Source organism: Amblyomma mixtum, chromosome 3 (genome assembly GCF_055824585.1).
Source record: "Amblyomma mixtum isolate Tamu chromosome 3, ASM5582458v1, whole genome shotgun sequence".
NCBI lineage: Eukaryota > Metazoa > Arthropoda > Arachnida > Ixodida > Ixodidae > Amblyomma > Amblyomma mixtum.
The window spans coordinates 72,210,476-72,223,781 of NC_143014.1; the positions used below are offsets into that span (position 1 = coordinate 72,210,476).

At 42.8% G+C, this 13,306-nt stretch overlaps 1 protein-coding gene across 3 annotated transcripts in view; it reads right to left on the bottom strand.

The window, feature by feature from the left end:
• The window catches only part of NFAT (nuclear factor of activated T cells 3), a 61,464-nt gene that overhangs the window by 32,248 nt on the left and 15,910 nt on the right, over positions 1 to 13,306 (bottom strand). For all 3 annotated transcript variants that reach the window (XM_089579617.1, XM_089579615.1, XM_089579616.1), the window contains exons 6-10: positions 11,890 to 12,060; positions 8,736 to 8,926; positions 3,853 to 4,052; positions 1,875 to 2,009; positions 1,627 to 1,700 (exon numbers count right to left, since the gene is read on the bottom strand). In XM_089579617.1, coding sequence (XP_089435743.1) covers positions 1,627 to 1,700; positions 1,875 to 2,009; positions 3,853 to 4,052; positions 8,736 to 8,926; positions 11,890 to 12,060 — 771 coding nt within the window. The remainder of the gene's footprint in view (positions 1 to 1,626; positions 1,701 to 1,874; positions 2,010 to 3,852; positions 4,053 to 8,735; positions 8,927 to 11,889; positions 12,061 to 13,306) is intronic.

Sequence of the window (13,306 nt, forward strand, 5' to 3'; positions counted from 1 at the left end):
AAACCTCAGCTGACATGCAGGCATTGCGGAATCAGGGTGTAGACGAGCGTTATGGGGAAATATTGGAAGATTATAACGATTGCATAGCTACCATAGTCCTTCATAAAGTCAGCAATAAAACTACAATAAGGAAAGGTGTCAGGCAGGGAGACACAATCTCGGCAATGCTATTCACGCCCGTTTACAGGAGGTATTCCAGGGCCTTGGGAACAGTTGGGGATAACAGTTAATAGAGAATACCTAAGTAATCTGCAATTCGCTGATGACATTGCCTTGCTAAGTAACTCAGGACATGAACTGCAAAGCATGATTAATGAGCTAGATAGGCAGAGCAGAACGGTGGGGCTAATAATTAACATGCAGAAAACCAAAGCAATGTTCAACAGTCTATCAAGGGAACAGCAGTTCGCAATTGGTAGCGAGGTGCTTGAAGTAGTAAGAGAATATGTCTACTTAGGGTAGGTAGTGACCGCAGATCCGGATCATGAGAGGGAAATCACTAGAAGAATAAGAATGGGGTGGAGCGCATACGGCAGGTTCTCTCAGATTGTGAATGGCAGTTAACCAATATCCCTCAAAAGAAAAGTATACAACAGCTGAATCTTACCAGTTCTCACCTATGGGGCAGAAACATGGAGGCTAACAAAGAGGGTTCAGCTTAAGTTAAGGACAACGCAGTGAGCTATGGAAAGGAAAATGATAGGTGTAACATTAAGAGATCGGAAGCAGGGTGAGTGGGTGAGGGGAAAAACGCGGCAGAAAGTTAGGTGGGCAGATGAGATTAAGAAGTTTGCGGGGATACGGTGGCGCCCCAACTGGCAAAGGACAGGGTTAATTGGAGAGACATGGGAGAGGCCTTTGCCCTGCAGTGGGCGTAGTCAGGCTGATGATGATGATAACGATGAATAATAGGAAAGGCCACTTCCCTGAATCTAACCATAGGAGGAGTTCCCCTACTTGTCGCCACCTAGCATTAACTGATGAATGCTATAGATGCAGTGCAACTCCCAGAAAACAGGCAAAAATTTAACACACAGATTTGCTTCATTAGACTTGACATTAACAACATAAAAACTAAAGCAGAAATACCTCCAATGCACAAAATTACAACCAGACTTTTTAATTCAGTGCCATGAATTGGTAAACAGGAAACAAAGAACAATCTAGTTGAGAACAAGTACCATTAGTAAAGGACCATTAAATTAACACCTGTACTACGTATTATTTTCTGTGTTTATTGCCGATGAGCGGTTGTTTAATATTGTTACTTTTATGTCCGAGTTTTTTGCCTGAACTTTTGACACCTGTCTTGCAATTTTCTTTTTTTTATTATTCATGCACCCACCCTGAAAAAATCCCTATTGGGATTGCAGTATTATGAAATAAATAAACAAAGGACCATTAGTAAAAACAGGGTGACTAGTACTTACAACTAATGGCCATCAAAAGAACAGATCACTGATTTTTTTCAATGATATGTATGCCCACACCTCATGTAATGCCCCTAGTGGGCCTTTGAGGTACTAATAAATAAATAAAAGATTATTAGTACAGACAAAAGGTGGTTGTGGCAATCATAACAATCTTTGTTTTCAAAAACCTGCACAGTTGTTACAGCCAACTTACCGGTTGCAAATATTCCTTTTCTGGAATGACACATTTTTCCCAGACATAATTTGGCTCACAATCTCCTAAGCTATCTGTAAATAGAAAACAGTTATGATTAAGTGCTTTATTAGATTAACTACACATTGATAACGTCATCAAAACCTATGCTCCAAAACAGAAACGGAACTCCACTCACAGATAAATGTAAACAAAAATGACATATACAACAGAACAATACAATCGTAGCTACCTGAGGTTGTACTTACCAGAAGCAGGTTCCTTGAACAACACCTTTGTATCCTTGAGAAAATTTTTTCCAATAATGAATAATTCTACATCTCCTTTAACTGAGCACTCAGACAAGGACTTCTTAGATATTTCTGGGATACCAGGAGGTTGGGCTGAAAAATCAAAGCAAAAATAAAGACATGAATAAGAAACAACAAAAAAATGACAATGAAATCAAGAGTCACTCAAACTCTCTTCTTTTTACCTGAACTTACTACAGGCACCTTTTGTCTGCCCTTTTAAAGTTAATCAACATTCATTCAGTGCAGGGCAGAAAATGAGGATAGCAGTGCAGAGCAGAAAATGAGGATAGGGTCGTAACTGCCAGCATGAGTGTGTATAAATAGAGAAAACAAGGAAAAGCAATGCACCTACAGGCCAACACCAACCTGTGACATAAGCAAAATGCGGTGGCGCTGCTGTCGCCGGCTGGGACGACTAGAGATAAAACTTGGTGGTGAAAGGCAGGCTTAGTGCCCATAGGAATACATAAAGGCAAAAGTTTTCAAAGCAGTTTTGTGATTTCACAGAGCACCTACGATATCGTCCCTTCGTGAAGAACAACCAAGTTCATCCTAGAACAGATTCTGAAAGTATGAAGCGTTATTTCAAAAGCGATGCATTTTTAAAATATTCCGTTACATGCGAATGGGGACGATTCTCGGATGGGGGTATGAAACAGGAGTGTGGCACTTTAAGATAGAAGCAAGCAAAACTTTCTTAAATATTTCTTTTGTTTCACAGAGCACCCATGGAGGCGGCTGTTTGTTAATAGTTGGCAAGAGCTTTGAAGAAGTAGTGTATGAGAAAGTATGCTAAATCATTTCGAAGCTATCTTTTTAAAACGAGACAAATGTGTGTTGTAAAGCCGCACATACCCCAAAAGGTGCTCAGAGATCTGCTGGGTGTTTTACCCGAATCGCGCAAGCTTCTCATGTAGTCCGATATGCTGCCATGTGCACTGAATTTGCTAATACAGTCGTCCAAACTAGACAGCCTAGACAGCATTACATGAAAAAGCTGTTCTCGAACGCCATGGCAAAAGCATGAAAGAGAACCTTTCACTGTAGCAGAAGGCACTGCAGACGATACCCCCGGGCGACCTCCAGCTCCGGCGGCCACCAGTGCCACCTATATGTGTGTAATCGTGGTGCTAGTTGTCTGCTACAATGTGCAGTTCATTTATTGTGCTGTTGAGGACTGTCCTCAATGTAAACCTTGCTATCGCTTGCATGGCAGCATGTGTGAGGAAATGTAGCGTGTGTGGTAGAAATGTCAGACTACATGAGAAGCTTGCGTGATTGCGAGAAGCTTGTGTGAAAGTGAACGGAGTGCCTTTTGGGGGTATATCTAGCTTCACAACACACATTTACTGTGGCGTTTTAAAAAGATAGCTTCTAAATGATGAAGCATACTTTCTCACATTCTTCTTCTTCAAAGCACTTGCCAACTGTTAGCAATCAGCCACCTCCATGCGTACTCTGTCAAACGAGAAAAATATTTCTGAAAGTTTTACTTGCATGTGTTTCTATGCGCCGCGCACCCATCCCGTACCCCCAGCAGGAAATCCCCCCATACACACATAACGTTATGTTTCAAGAATACATCACCTTCGAAATGACTCTTCATACTTTCAGAACCTGTTATAGAAAGAATTTGGTTGTTCTTTACAAAGGGACATCATACACTGAGAAATCAGAAAACTGCTTTGAAAACTTTAGCTTCCATGTAACCCTATGGGTATTAAGCCTACTTTTCACCCCCAAGCTTTACCCCAGTCGTCCCAGCGGGCGACAGCAGTTTGCTATGACAAGGATATTGATTTTCAAGCACACAGTGAAGACCAGTGGGCAGACCAGATTTCTCATGAGCAGCAAGATGGCGCAAACAATCATTACACCCCCCAAAAAATATTACATAAGACTTTTAAAATGGGAAGAAGAGAAGAACACTTACTGCACAGAATGGGAGCTGAAGCAACCTGCAGAATCTCTGATGGGAGGCCTCCACTGTCGTGCCCTTGCTGGGCAGGAAGCACAACACGAAACACAAGACGACACTTTGTGCTGCGCTTCTTGTTGCGTGTGCCTCCATAACGAACCAATCGCTTCTCCACATCAACGTTGCGCTCCTTTAGGATTCCCACACAGTCACAACTGTGAAGAAAGCGTTTGTGGACGTGAGTAGGAATGATAGCATAATGAGAATTTTATTAATTTTAATCATTCAAATTTTCTTGAAACAAAGAATTTGGCAGCCAAAAGAAGTTGTGCAGATGCCTTGACATGCATGCATCCTCTCAAGCATTACAATTCTGGCATAAACGTGCCTACGCACTTCTACGGGTTAGGCCCCGATATTGGTGCCTGTAGGAAGAAATATTAATGTATTTGCACAAATAAAATGCGACTTTTTTCCCTTAATCATCTGCTTTAGAAAGCACCTTGCACTATATTTGGAATACGGATGTAACGTGAATTTTTTTTTTCGCTGCTCTTCAAAGTATCCACAGCAAGCTCACCCACCAGGCTTGTGAGGGGCGAGGGAAAGCCAACTTCTCAACGACACTTGCCATCGAGGCGGAGCACGCAGCCGCTGCTGCACGAAAGACTGTTTATGTTAATAAGTGAGAGGCTTTCCACAGAATATTGCACGTACTTTGTTCTCAATTAGCGGAATTTTCCATCGCTGAAAATTAGAGGCCTTAGTCATATACAAACATCCTTTAATTAAAGGAGGTGCCGCGGCTTCAAATCGCGCAAAAATGACCAAAAAAGTGTTTATTTGAAAATCGCCATATCCGCCCATATGCCTCGTTTTCTATGCTTTTAAAGTTTCACTGATGAAATTCACCAGGAAGTACTCTAATAAAATTGTTTCGTGCACCCCAGTGGCTCATATCAGGAAATGCTTGAAAAATAGTCATTTTTCTCTGTTCTGGTTTTCTGGCTAGATATATTCACCTTGTGAAGCAGATTTCTTCATTACTGCTTTGTCTATTTGACCCCGTAAGTTCTATTGGACTTACAGAACTCCGCTCTATGTGATGACGTTCTTGCTTTTTCATTTTAATGAATTGTAGATTTTTAGTGTGACATCTTGCTTACAGTTTAGATGTCTATATATTGTGGAAAAAAAAAAAAATGTAAGAAGGTCATCATGCATAGCCTGTATTCAGGATTACAGTGAATGCTGAACCGGTCTTCTGTCACATTTTGTCTAGTCTGCAAGTATTTCACAAGGTTTAGAAGAGAAAAATTGGTACATAATGGTTCTTCAGATATAATGCTGAAATTTTGAGCACTTAAGTTTGAAAGCATTACTAACATGCAAAAAGAGTTTCATCAAAATCTTTCAACAAATAAGAAAGTTGCTATTGAAAGCCACGCTCCCTCGCTCCTTCTCTTTCCCTTTTCAATCCCCTCATCCCTCCTCCCCAGTGCAGAGTAGCCAACCAGAATACCCTTGCGGTTAACATCCCTGCCTTCCCTCTTCCTCTCTCTCTCTCCCAGATAAAATAATGCCTTCTGTGTGGTTTGTTTTCAGACGCTGTGGCCAACAACACACAACAAGGTCAAGTAATCTGAGCCACATGCATGAACTGGTGCAGGGAATAGTGACACTTTATGCTAAACAATATATGTTCACCACTATGTTAAGAACAACGCAGCGATCTATGGAAAGGAAAATGATAGGTGTAACGTTAAGAGATCGAAAGCGGGCGGAGTGGGTGAGGGAACAAACGCGCGTTAATGACATCTTAGTTGAAATCAAGAGGAAGAAATGGGCTTGGGCAGGACATGTAATGCGAAGGGAAGATAACCGCTGGTCCTTAAGGGTAACGGAGTGGATTCCAAGAGAAAGCAAACGTAGCAGGGGACGGCGGAAAGTTAGGTGGGCAGATGAGATTAAGAAGTTTGCGGGGATACAGTGGCGGCAACTGACAAAGGACAGGGTTAATTGGAGAGACATGGGAGAGGCCTTTGCCCTGCAGTGGGAGTAGTCAGGCTGCTGCTGCTGATGATGATGATGTTACACTAATCTCATTACAGGGTGACAACTACATTACTGCTCTGAGTCTGTAGCAGCCCCATCAGCTGCATTTCTGAAGTGCTTGTGATCGGGCCAGATTTAACAGCATTGTTCAGAAGCAGCGCTGCTTGAAATTACAGAAAACACAAAACAGTTAATGAAGAAAGAAATGGTTATCACTTAATCTTTCTGGTTTGTCTTTGTTAACTGGTACGTAATTTCAAGCAGTGCAGCTCTTCAATAATGCAATTCAGAAAACAACAATGAAGGGGCACTGTGGTCTACAGCTCAAGGTTTTCTGTCTAAGGCATGGCTGAGCCTATCCTCCAACCTCTTGTGAAGGAAACTGTCCAAGCACCTTCCTTCACAGGTTACTTGCCGTTTATCGTTGTTGGTGCAGAGAGGAAAGAAAATAAGGCTGCAGGCTCCTCACAATTTAGTTATTGTATTTACACGCCTGTAAATCGATCGATTTTTTAAAATTTGAAAATCCAAAGTGGGGAGGTTGACTTACAATTGAAACCAAAGCATAGCACCATAAATATAGGCGAGACAAACGAGATATCGGGGATGCTACAGAGTGGTTGCAATTTTGTCTGCTTTATGGTTCTACCCAATTGCATTCAGCTATTCTGCCCATTTTTTTGCAAAGATTTTTCTTTTTTCTTTTTACTTTCAACTGCACACTCGGTGCTCAAGGGAGTGTCGATAGTTGATGAAAGTGCCACAGTTCCAATAGCGGTGGCACTGCCACTCGGAACGGCAGCGCTTCCAGGGAGTGTTGGTAGCTGATGGAAGAGCTGACGCCACTCACGCATAGCACGCATAGTTTCTCTTTGGCTGTGCTGAACGCATCTTGACAACTGCCGGCCACGTTTTACTAGTTTTGAATGTGCTTCGCCAATCGTCATTTGTGCTGCGGGTCCGGTAAGCGTCCGCCACTCATTCATGCGTACATTCAAGATGGCTGCCATTCTTTACGCTGAAGAAACAACTGTGCGCTGAGCCACAAGTTCAACATCTCGGAAGGGGTGAGATACAGGAGTGGCAACTGCAGCAGGGCAAATTTTTGAGCTGTTCCACACGATGGCATGGTGTGGTTGTTTGCGAAGTGGGGGATTTCGCTGGACGACAACGTTAGGACAATGTTCTGTGACCCCGCAGCAGTGATCGCAACGACAGTGCTAGTGAGGACGAGTAGTCTATTAACTAAAAAGCAGGCATTGCCAGGCTGCCGCGACTCCGTCGTGTCGCTCTTCATGCTGGCCTTGAGCAGCTGCTGTGCAAACACGCAGAGCTTGCACCCCCTCCCCACGTGCAGCGAGCGATTGTGGCTACTAAGCAGCAGCGGCCCAATGACGCTATCGCAATCTACTCTTAAAAGTGAAGCTTAAAATTCCTCCAAGCTTTTCATTTTGGAATGTGTCCACAGTTTTGGAATGTGCACGCGCTTACTTTTTTTTTTTCTCCTGATATGCAATATGAGGGGGGGGGGGGGGGGGGGGGGGGGGTCAACTTACATTCGAGTCGATTTCCAATCGTGTAAGTATGGTACACATCCATGTGAAGCCTTGTGACTACTTTAGCCACTGCTTCATTACTGTTCTACAACTCCTGCATTTGCAGACTTTATGTGTATACAGGGTGTTTCACGTAACTCGAACCAAGAATTTAAAAAAAGTGGTGCACCGGAGCTGGGTGAAACCAAAGACATATTTTTTCCCGTCATGTGACACTCCTCAGAGTATTTCTAAAATTGCGCTAATTAGTTAATTAGCTTGGGCTATTTATGCAAAAATTTTTATATTCACTTTAGGGTTACGTGCATTTCTTTAAGTTGTAGAGGGGATTATAAAACGGCCCATCCAGTATTTCTTGTATCAACGTATCTTCTACATAGTCCTTTTTTCCAGCATTTAAAGAAATCCCGCGAAATATTAAAAAAAAAAAAAAACATGTGATTGCACTCTTGTGCTACCATATTGTAGTGCTGTCATGTGCACCCTGAGTGAACGAAGCGTGCGTGCTCGCCACCTCGAAGTGAGCGGCCGACACTGCTCTCAGCATAGTCTTGAAAGCGCGTCATCAGATTCCTCAAGGAGGACATCGACAACCAATTCAGATGGAGCTTCTACTGAGCCAGAACAAAAAGGGAAGGAAAAGCAGTGAAGTCGCATATTTCAAACCCCTTCTTTTAATCATTTTGCAGTGTGTTCAACGGCGTGGCGGACGCTCATTTGGGCACGGTCAGCGTGCACGTGTTGTTTGATCAAAATACGGTTGGGAGCACTGGTATACGGTAGCGCATGAGCAAAGTCACGTGGTTTTTTTTTATATTTCGCGAGTTTTCTTTAAATGCCGGAAATAAGGACCACGTAGGAGGTACGTTGCCACAGAAAACTGGATCGGTTCTTTCTTAACCCCCTCTACAATTTAAGAAAACACATGTGACCCTAAAGTGAATGACAGCTAATTAACTAAGTAAGCGGAATTAAAGAAATACTCTGAGGAGTGCCACGCGATGAGAAACAATATGTAGTTGGTTTCGCCGAGCTCCGGTAAGCCACCTTTTTTAAATCCTTGGTTCATGTTACGTGAAACACTCTGTATATTTGTGCACACATGCAACGAGCCTTTGAAGCCATACTTCCATAGGAACTTGCCATAGCATCATTCTTTAGGCGAAGGCATTAACACTCAATAGAAAACAGCACTACATATAATGTCATGAATTGTTTAATGAAACAGTGTTGACAGCATAAATGGGTTCTACTGTGCACGATGCAGAGAGAGTAATTTGAGCCCACCTGACAGTCATGTCCTTGGATGGCAACATATCAATCTCAAGAACTGTTGTACCATCAAGACGACGCTCTTGGCACGGCGTGGAGTTCTTGCCACACACTCTGCTGGCCTGGTAAAACATATGCGGCTGTACTTTGCCTTGGTCTGTACCAATGAACACTTGAAGCTTCACTTGTTCCTGCAGTCCAGCCAGCTGGAACAGAGCATCAAAAGAGCAAAACAAGTGGATATGCTCATATAGACCAGTTAACGAGAGTTATTCAAAAGTCCTCTAATATCTTTGTCACACAGCCATTTTGAAGGCCCTTGAACACTTTGGAGGCCCTTTGAGTCGACTCGAAGGCCAACTGAGCACTGCTACATGGCACGCTCTGATGGCCATCCAGTCAATAGACTATCGAGTCGACGGAGCAGTGTGCAACTCTACCAACACCTTGAGGCCCTTTGAGTGGCGGCTGCGTGCACTCTCAAGACACCAAGCATTCACAGCAACATGCTTGGGAATAAAATCATCTCAGAAAAATAACTTCAAAATGTAAAGCTCAATTTGGAGAAAAAAAAAAAAAAACAGGCTGGGCTACAAAACACTGCAGCAAGCATAACATCATTGGTGCCAATGACACAAAAAGAACTAACACCAGCTTCTTCGAAAGTACATGAATGACATACAGCTTGTCCAAAACAACAAAATTAATTTCAAGAGTGATTTACACACTATAACAAATCGCATCTTGTTTCTAATTTTTTCAGGCTAAACTTGTACGCTAGTTGCTTGCATGCCTGCAAAGTTACTGGCAGTGACAGTGGTGCCACAACACCTTTGTGTGAGATGATTGAGTATGACTGAAGGCGAATGAGCATGTCGTGCAGCGGCGGTACAACTCCTTCGAGTTTGACAGTGCTTGACACTCTCAAAGGCTCTCGCTCAACCCGACAGCCTTTGAAAATGCCCGTGTGACAGAGGTATAAGTGCATAAAGTTTCACAAAGCGCAAGCTTGCTTTCCACCAGAGCACAGCCAGACTATTATGTATTATGAAAATCTGCTTGTTTTTTGGAAAGCAAACTTTTAAGCTGAAGAAAAATCTGTGCTGGTCTAAGGCCAGGTCAAATTTCTCTTCAACTGCAAGAAGTGCTTGAATGTAGAGTAGAATCTCTACAAGATCACGGTTGATCCAACTTTCACAATGAGACGAATTTTAAAAATGTCCCGGGGCAGAGCGCATTCTGTACGATACGTTACGGTTCAGAATGATACGAATGTCATCCGCTGGCACCCGGTGCTGATGATGCCGTTCAAAAGGGGCTGCTAGGCGACATCAAAAGAAAAAAAGGTACAACATTATGGACTTACTCAGCTGAAAATAACAGAGCCAAAAGAAAAAAAAAAACGAATACATCAAACTCCCAGCGCCAAGCAATGTCCACTCCAAGGGCAGGTGGCAGACTTTCCTGCACTACACTAGTAGAAGGAGGTGGTGCGGCAAGCGTTCGTGTGATGGCTCACACTGTTATGTCGCACGGAAGCTTCACCTCCATTGGAAGCTTCACCTCCATTGGAAGCTTCACCTCCATTGGAAGCTTCACCTCCATTGGAAGGCCCTTCCTTTAAAGGACAAGGTGAAAATCCTGAAGAAAGTCAACCCCCCACCCAAAGAGGAAGCGTGCTGACTTAGTGAAGGTGCCTAGCACCTTCAATGCTCTGCACCATTATCGGACAGCGGAACATAGTTTGAACAGCGAGTGGTTTTACATGGTTTGTCACAATTTACTCAGCGACATCAAGTCAGGTAAAACTTTTGAGAAATGCTGTGCATGATAACTTTATTAGCATGAAGTTCCCAATGAAACCATCTCTTGCAAAAAGAGTGGCACATAAAACTAGCAATAAATAAAACTGAGGATTGTTACTTGTACAGGCTTTCACAGTTGAGTTAAACCTTAAACACTCATTAGTGTAATTATTTGAGATAGGCTGGCATTTTCAACTGTGCTATGTCTCAGTTTTAAATAGATTAACAATACTTCTATCACACAGCTGTTTTCTACGGCACTTCAGATAGTAGTTGAGCAGTGTTACACAATAGTGCCAACTGCTGTTGAGGTATCAATGACAATTTGATTCAAATCGGATCGATGGTCCTAGCTGAATGGGCCAACTAATAAGATGGTGGTCAACAGATCCAGATATCACCAAGTCAGCAGCATTTGCCGTAGCCATATGGTCTCAAACTGCACAAAAAATTGCTATTCTAACTAGTACAGGCTCTAATCTACACCTTTTACTAATTGAACCAGCACAACCATGCAAACATAGAAAACATCAGAACTGTAGCCAAGTGCTGAAATCAAGCATGCTTCTAATGGAGATATTTCTTAGATATTCACGGTGCTCAACTGTGGCATAATGAAATGACAAATCTTGCACATTAAATGCAATTCAATAAAGCAAAGCATGAAAATAATGTTCAAACTTCTAAACATAAAAATGCAGGCGAATTTTTATTTATTAACGGGCCACGTGTGCCATTACATAGTCAATAAGTTGAAGCAAGTTTTGAGGGAAGTTTGGTTTATGGGGGTTTAACGTCCCATAGCGACTCACGCTATTAGGGACGCCGTAGTGAAGGGCTCCGGAAATTTCGACCACCTGGGGTTCTTTAACGTGAGGAAAGTGCCATTCAGTTCAATAGCAGCCGGAAACCGTTCAGTTTAACGACAGTTTAAACTACCTTGTAACGTGGATAAGGGAGCATTTACTGCAAAATTAAAATTCAAAGTTAGATGTATGTAGAAATTTCAAATTTAATCAACAAGCACATGTCACAACCAAAATCAAGAAGTCTGCACCAGATTGATGTAGTGCATCCTCCAAGACTGAGTTGCACCCCACTCTTAATGGTATAAAAGTACAGGGCTCACAAAGAAAGGTCACTTCTGTGCAGGCATATGGAGAACAAGAGTTCCCTCTTCATATGCGAAATGAAAATGCATGCTGCCAATTCCAAACAAGGTCCACGAGTACTTTCAATACACCGAAATGATATCCCTACAGATGGGGCTGAGATGATAAGCTGGCATTACCACTATGCTTGTGCACTGCAATAATGAAGGGCAGTGTAGCCACAGCCAAGCAACAAAGCTGAGCCCTGCTCACCTTGACAGTGGGGAAGCCCATGCCAGTACGGTCCTTGACAGCTCCACGACTGCCTTCTGTTAAATAGCGGGCCCGATGCTGTTCTTCAGGCTGGGAAAGGATTTTCAGCTCTACATCCCCGCGACGGCTCCGACTTGGGAAGGACATATACAGCGTGGGCCGCTTGGCAACCTGCAGAAACCACAGTAGTAACACTAGTAAGTCCAAACAACTTCCCGAACATTGCTTCAGCAGTCAGCCATTCTCGAAAGCCTTGCCACAAGAAATCTTCCATTGACAGTGCAGCACCAAATAACTCATAAAAATTTAAATTCTCCTACAATTTCCTCTAAACAAATCACATCCTTCCATAAGCAGATCTTTTTAAACAATGGTATGCAAGTCAAATCTCAACACATAATGCACATATTAGCCCAAAGAAGTCCCATTCTATGTATTTTTTCTATAATGCTTCTGGCTTAAGCAAAAGTAACTTTCATCCAAACCAAAAAAAAAAGTGCAAGCATGCCAGCTGCCACTGTCTGCAGATTTGCCACGGTCAGAAGTTAGAGGGACACGTTAATCAGAGCATTATGAGTAGATGCCAAACAGCAGCATGAAGTAAGTGAGATAACAAACTCAGCACACCAAATCAGCATCACTGAACAATCCTGATATCTTATACAGTGTGATGTGAAAAATTTCTCTATCAGCTGCCTTTTACTGCTGCTCTATGAAATACAGACAAAACACAACCAGCTTTTCTACATAAAAAATGTAACAAAGCAGAACTGCCTTTTTTTAATTTTAACATCTATAAAGCCTCTCACACACTTACCCAGTCTTTACAGCTAAATGCAAGCCTACCAGACATACCAAGTACTCGCGCGTATACAATTCAACAATAAAAGAGCGTCTAAACTGGGCAGGAACGTATAAGAGGGAGCCCACACATTCAAAGGGAAGGCCACGTGCACTCTCTTCGAAGGCGGCACACAGCTCCTTTTGCACAGCCAGCCATGTCGCAAGCGGATGCTGACGTCGCTGCATCGGTGTGCTGCTATTGGCAAGAAGCTTTGCCCGAGCGTGTGGTGTCAGTAGACACAGAGCGCACGAAACCAACGTAATAGCCGTGAGACGACACCCACCAGGCAGCAGAAGCAAAAGAAAGGAGCATCACCATGACATAGGGCCCCGACACAGGCTCTCGTCTTCACAAACGTCTGAAAGCTATCTGGGCAGCGCCGTAAAGATGAGCTTGAGAGTCAGATCAACGGAGCAGCAGTTTGCAGTTTTATTGAAAGAAGGCTCTGTTACTTGGCATTAAAAAAAAAGCTTTTGCAGGTAACTTTTTAAAAACACTTTTTGGTCAGATCATAAATTTATTTTAGAAAATGTTGTTTAGGGGACCTTTTGTACCCTCTGAACGAGAATTCAT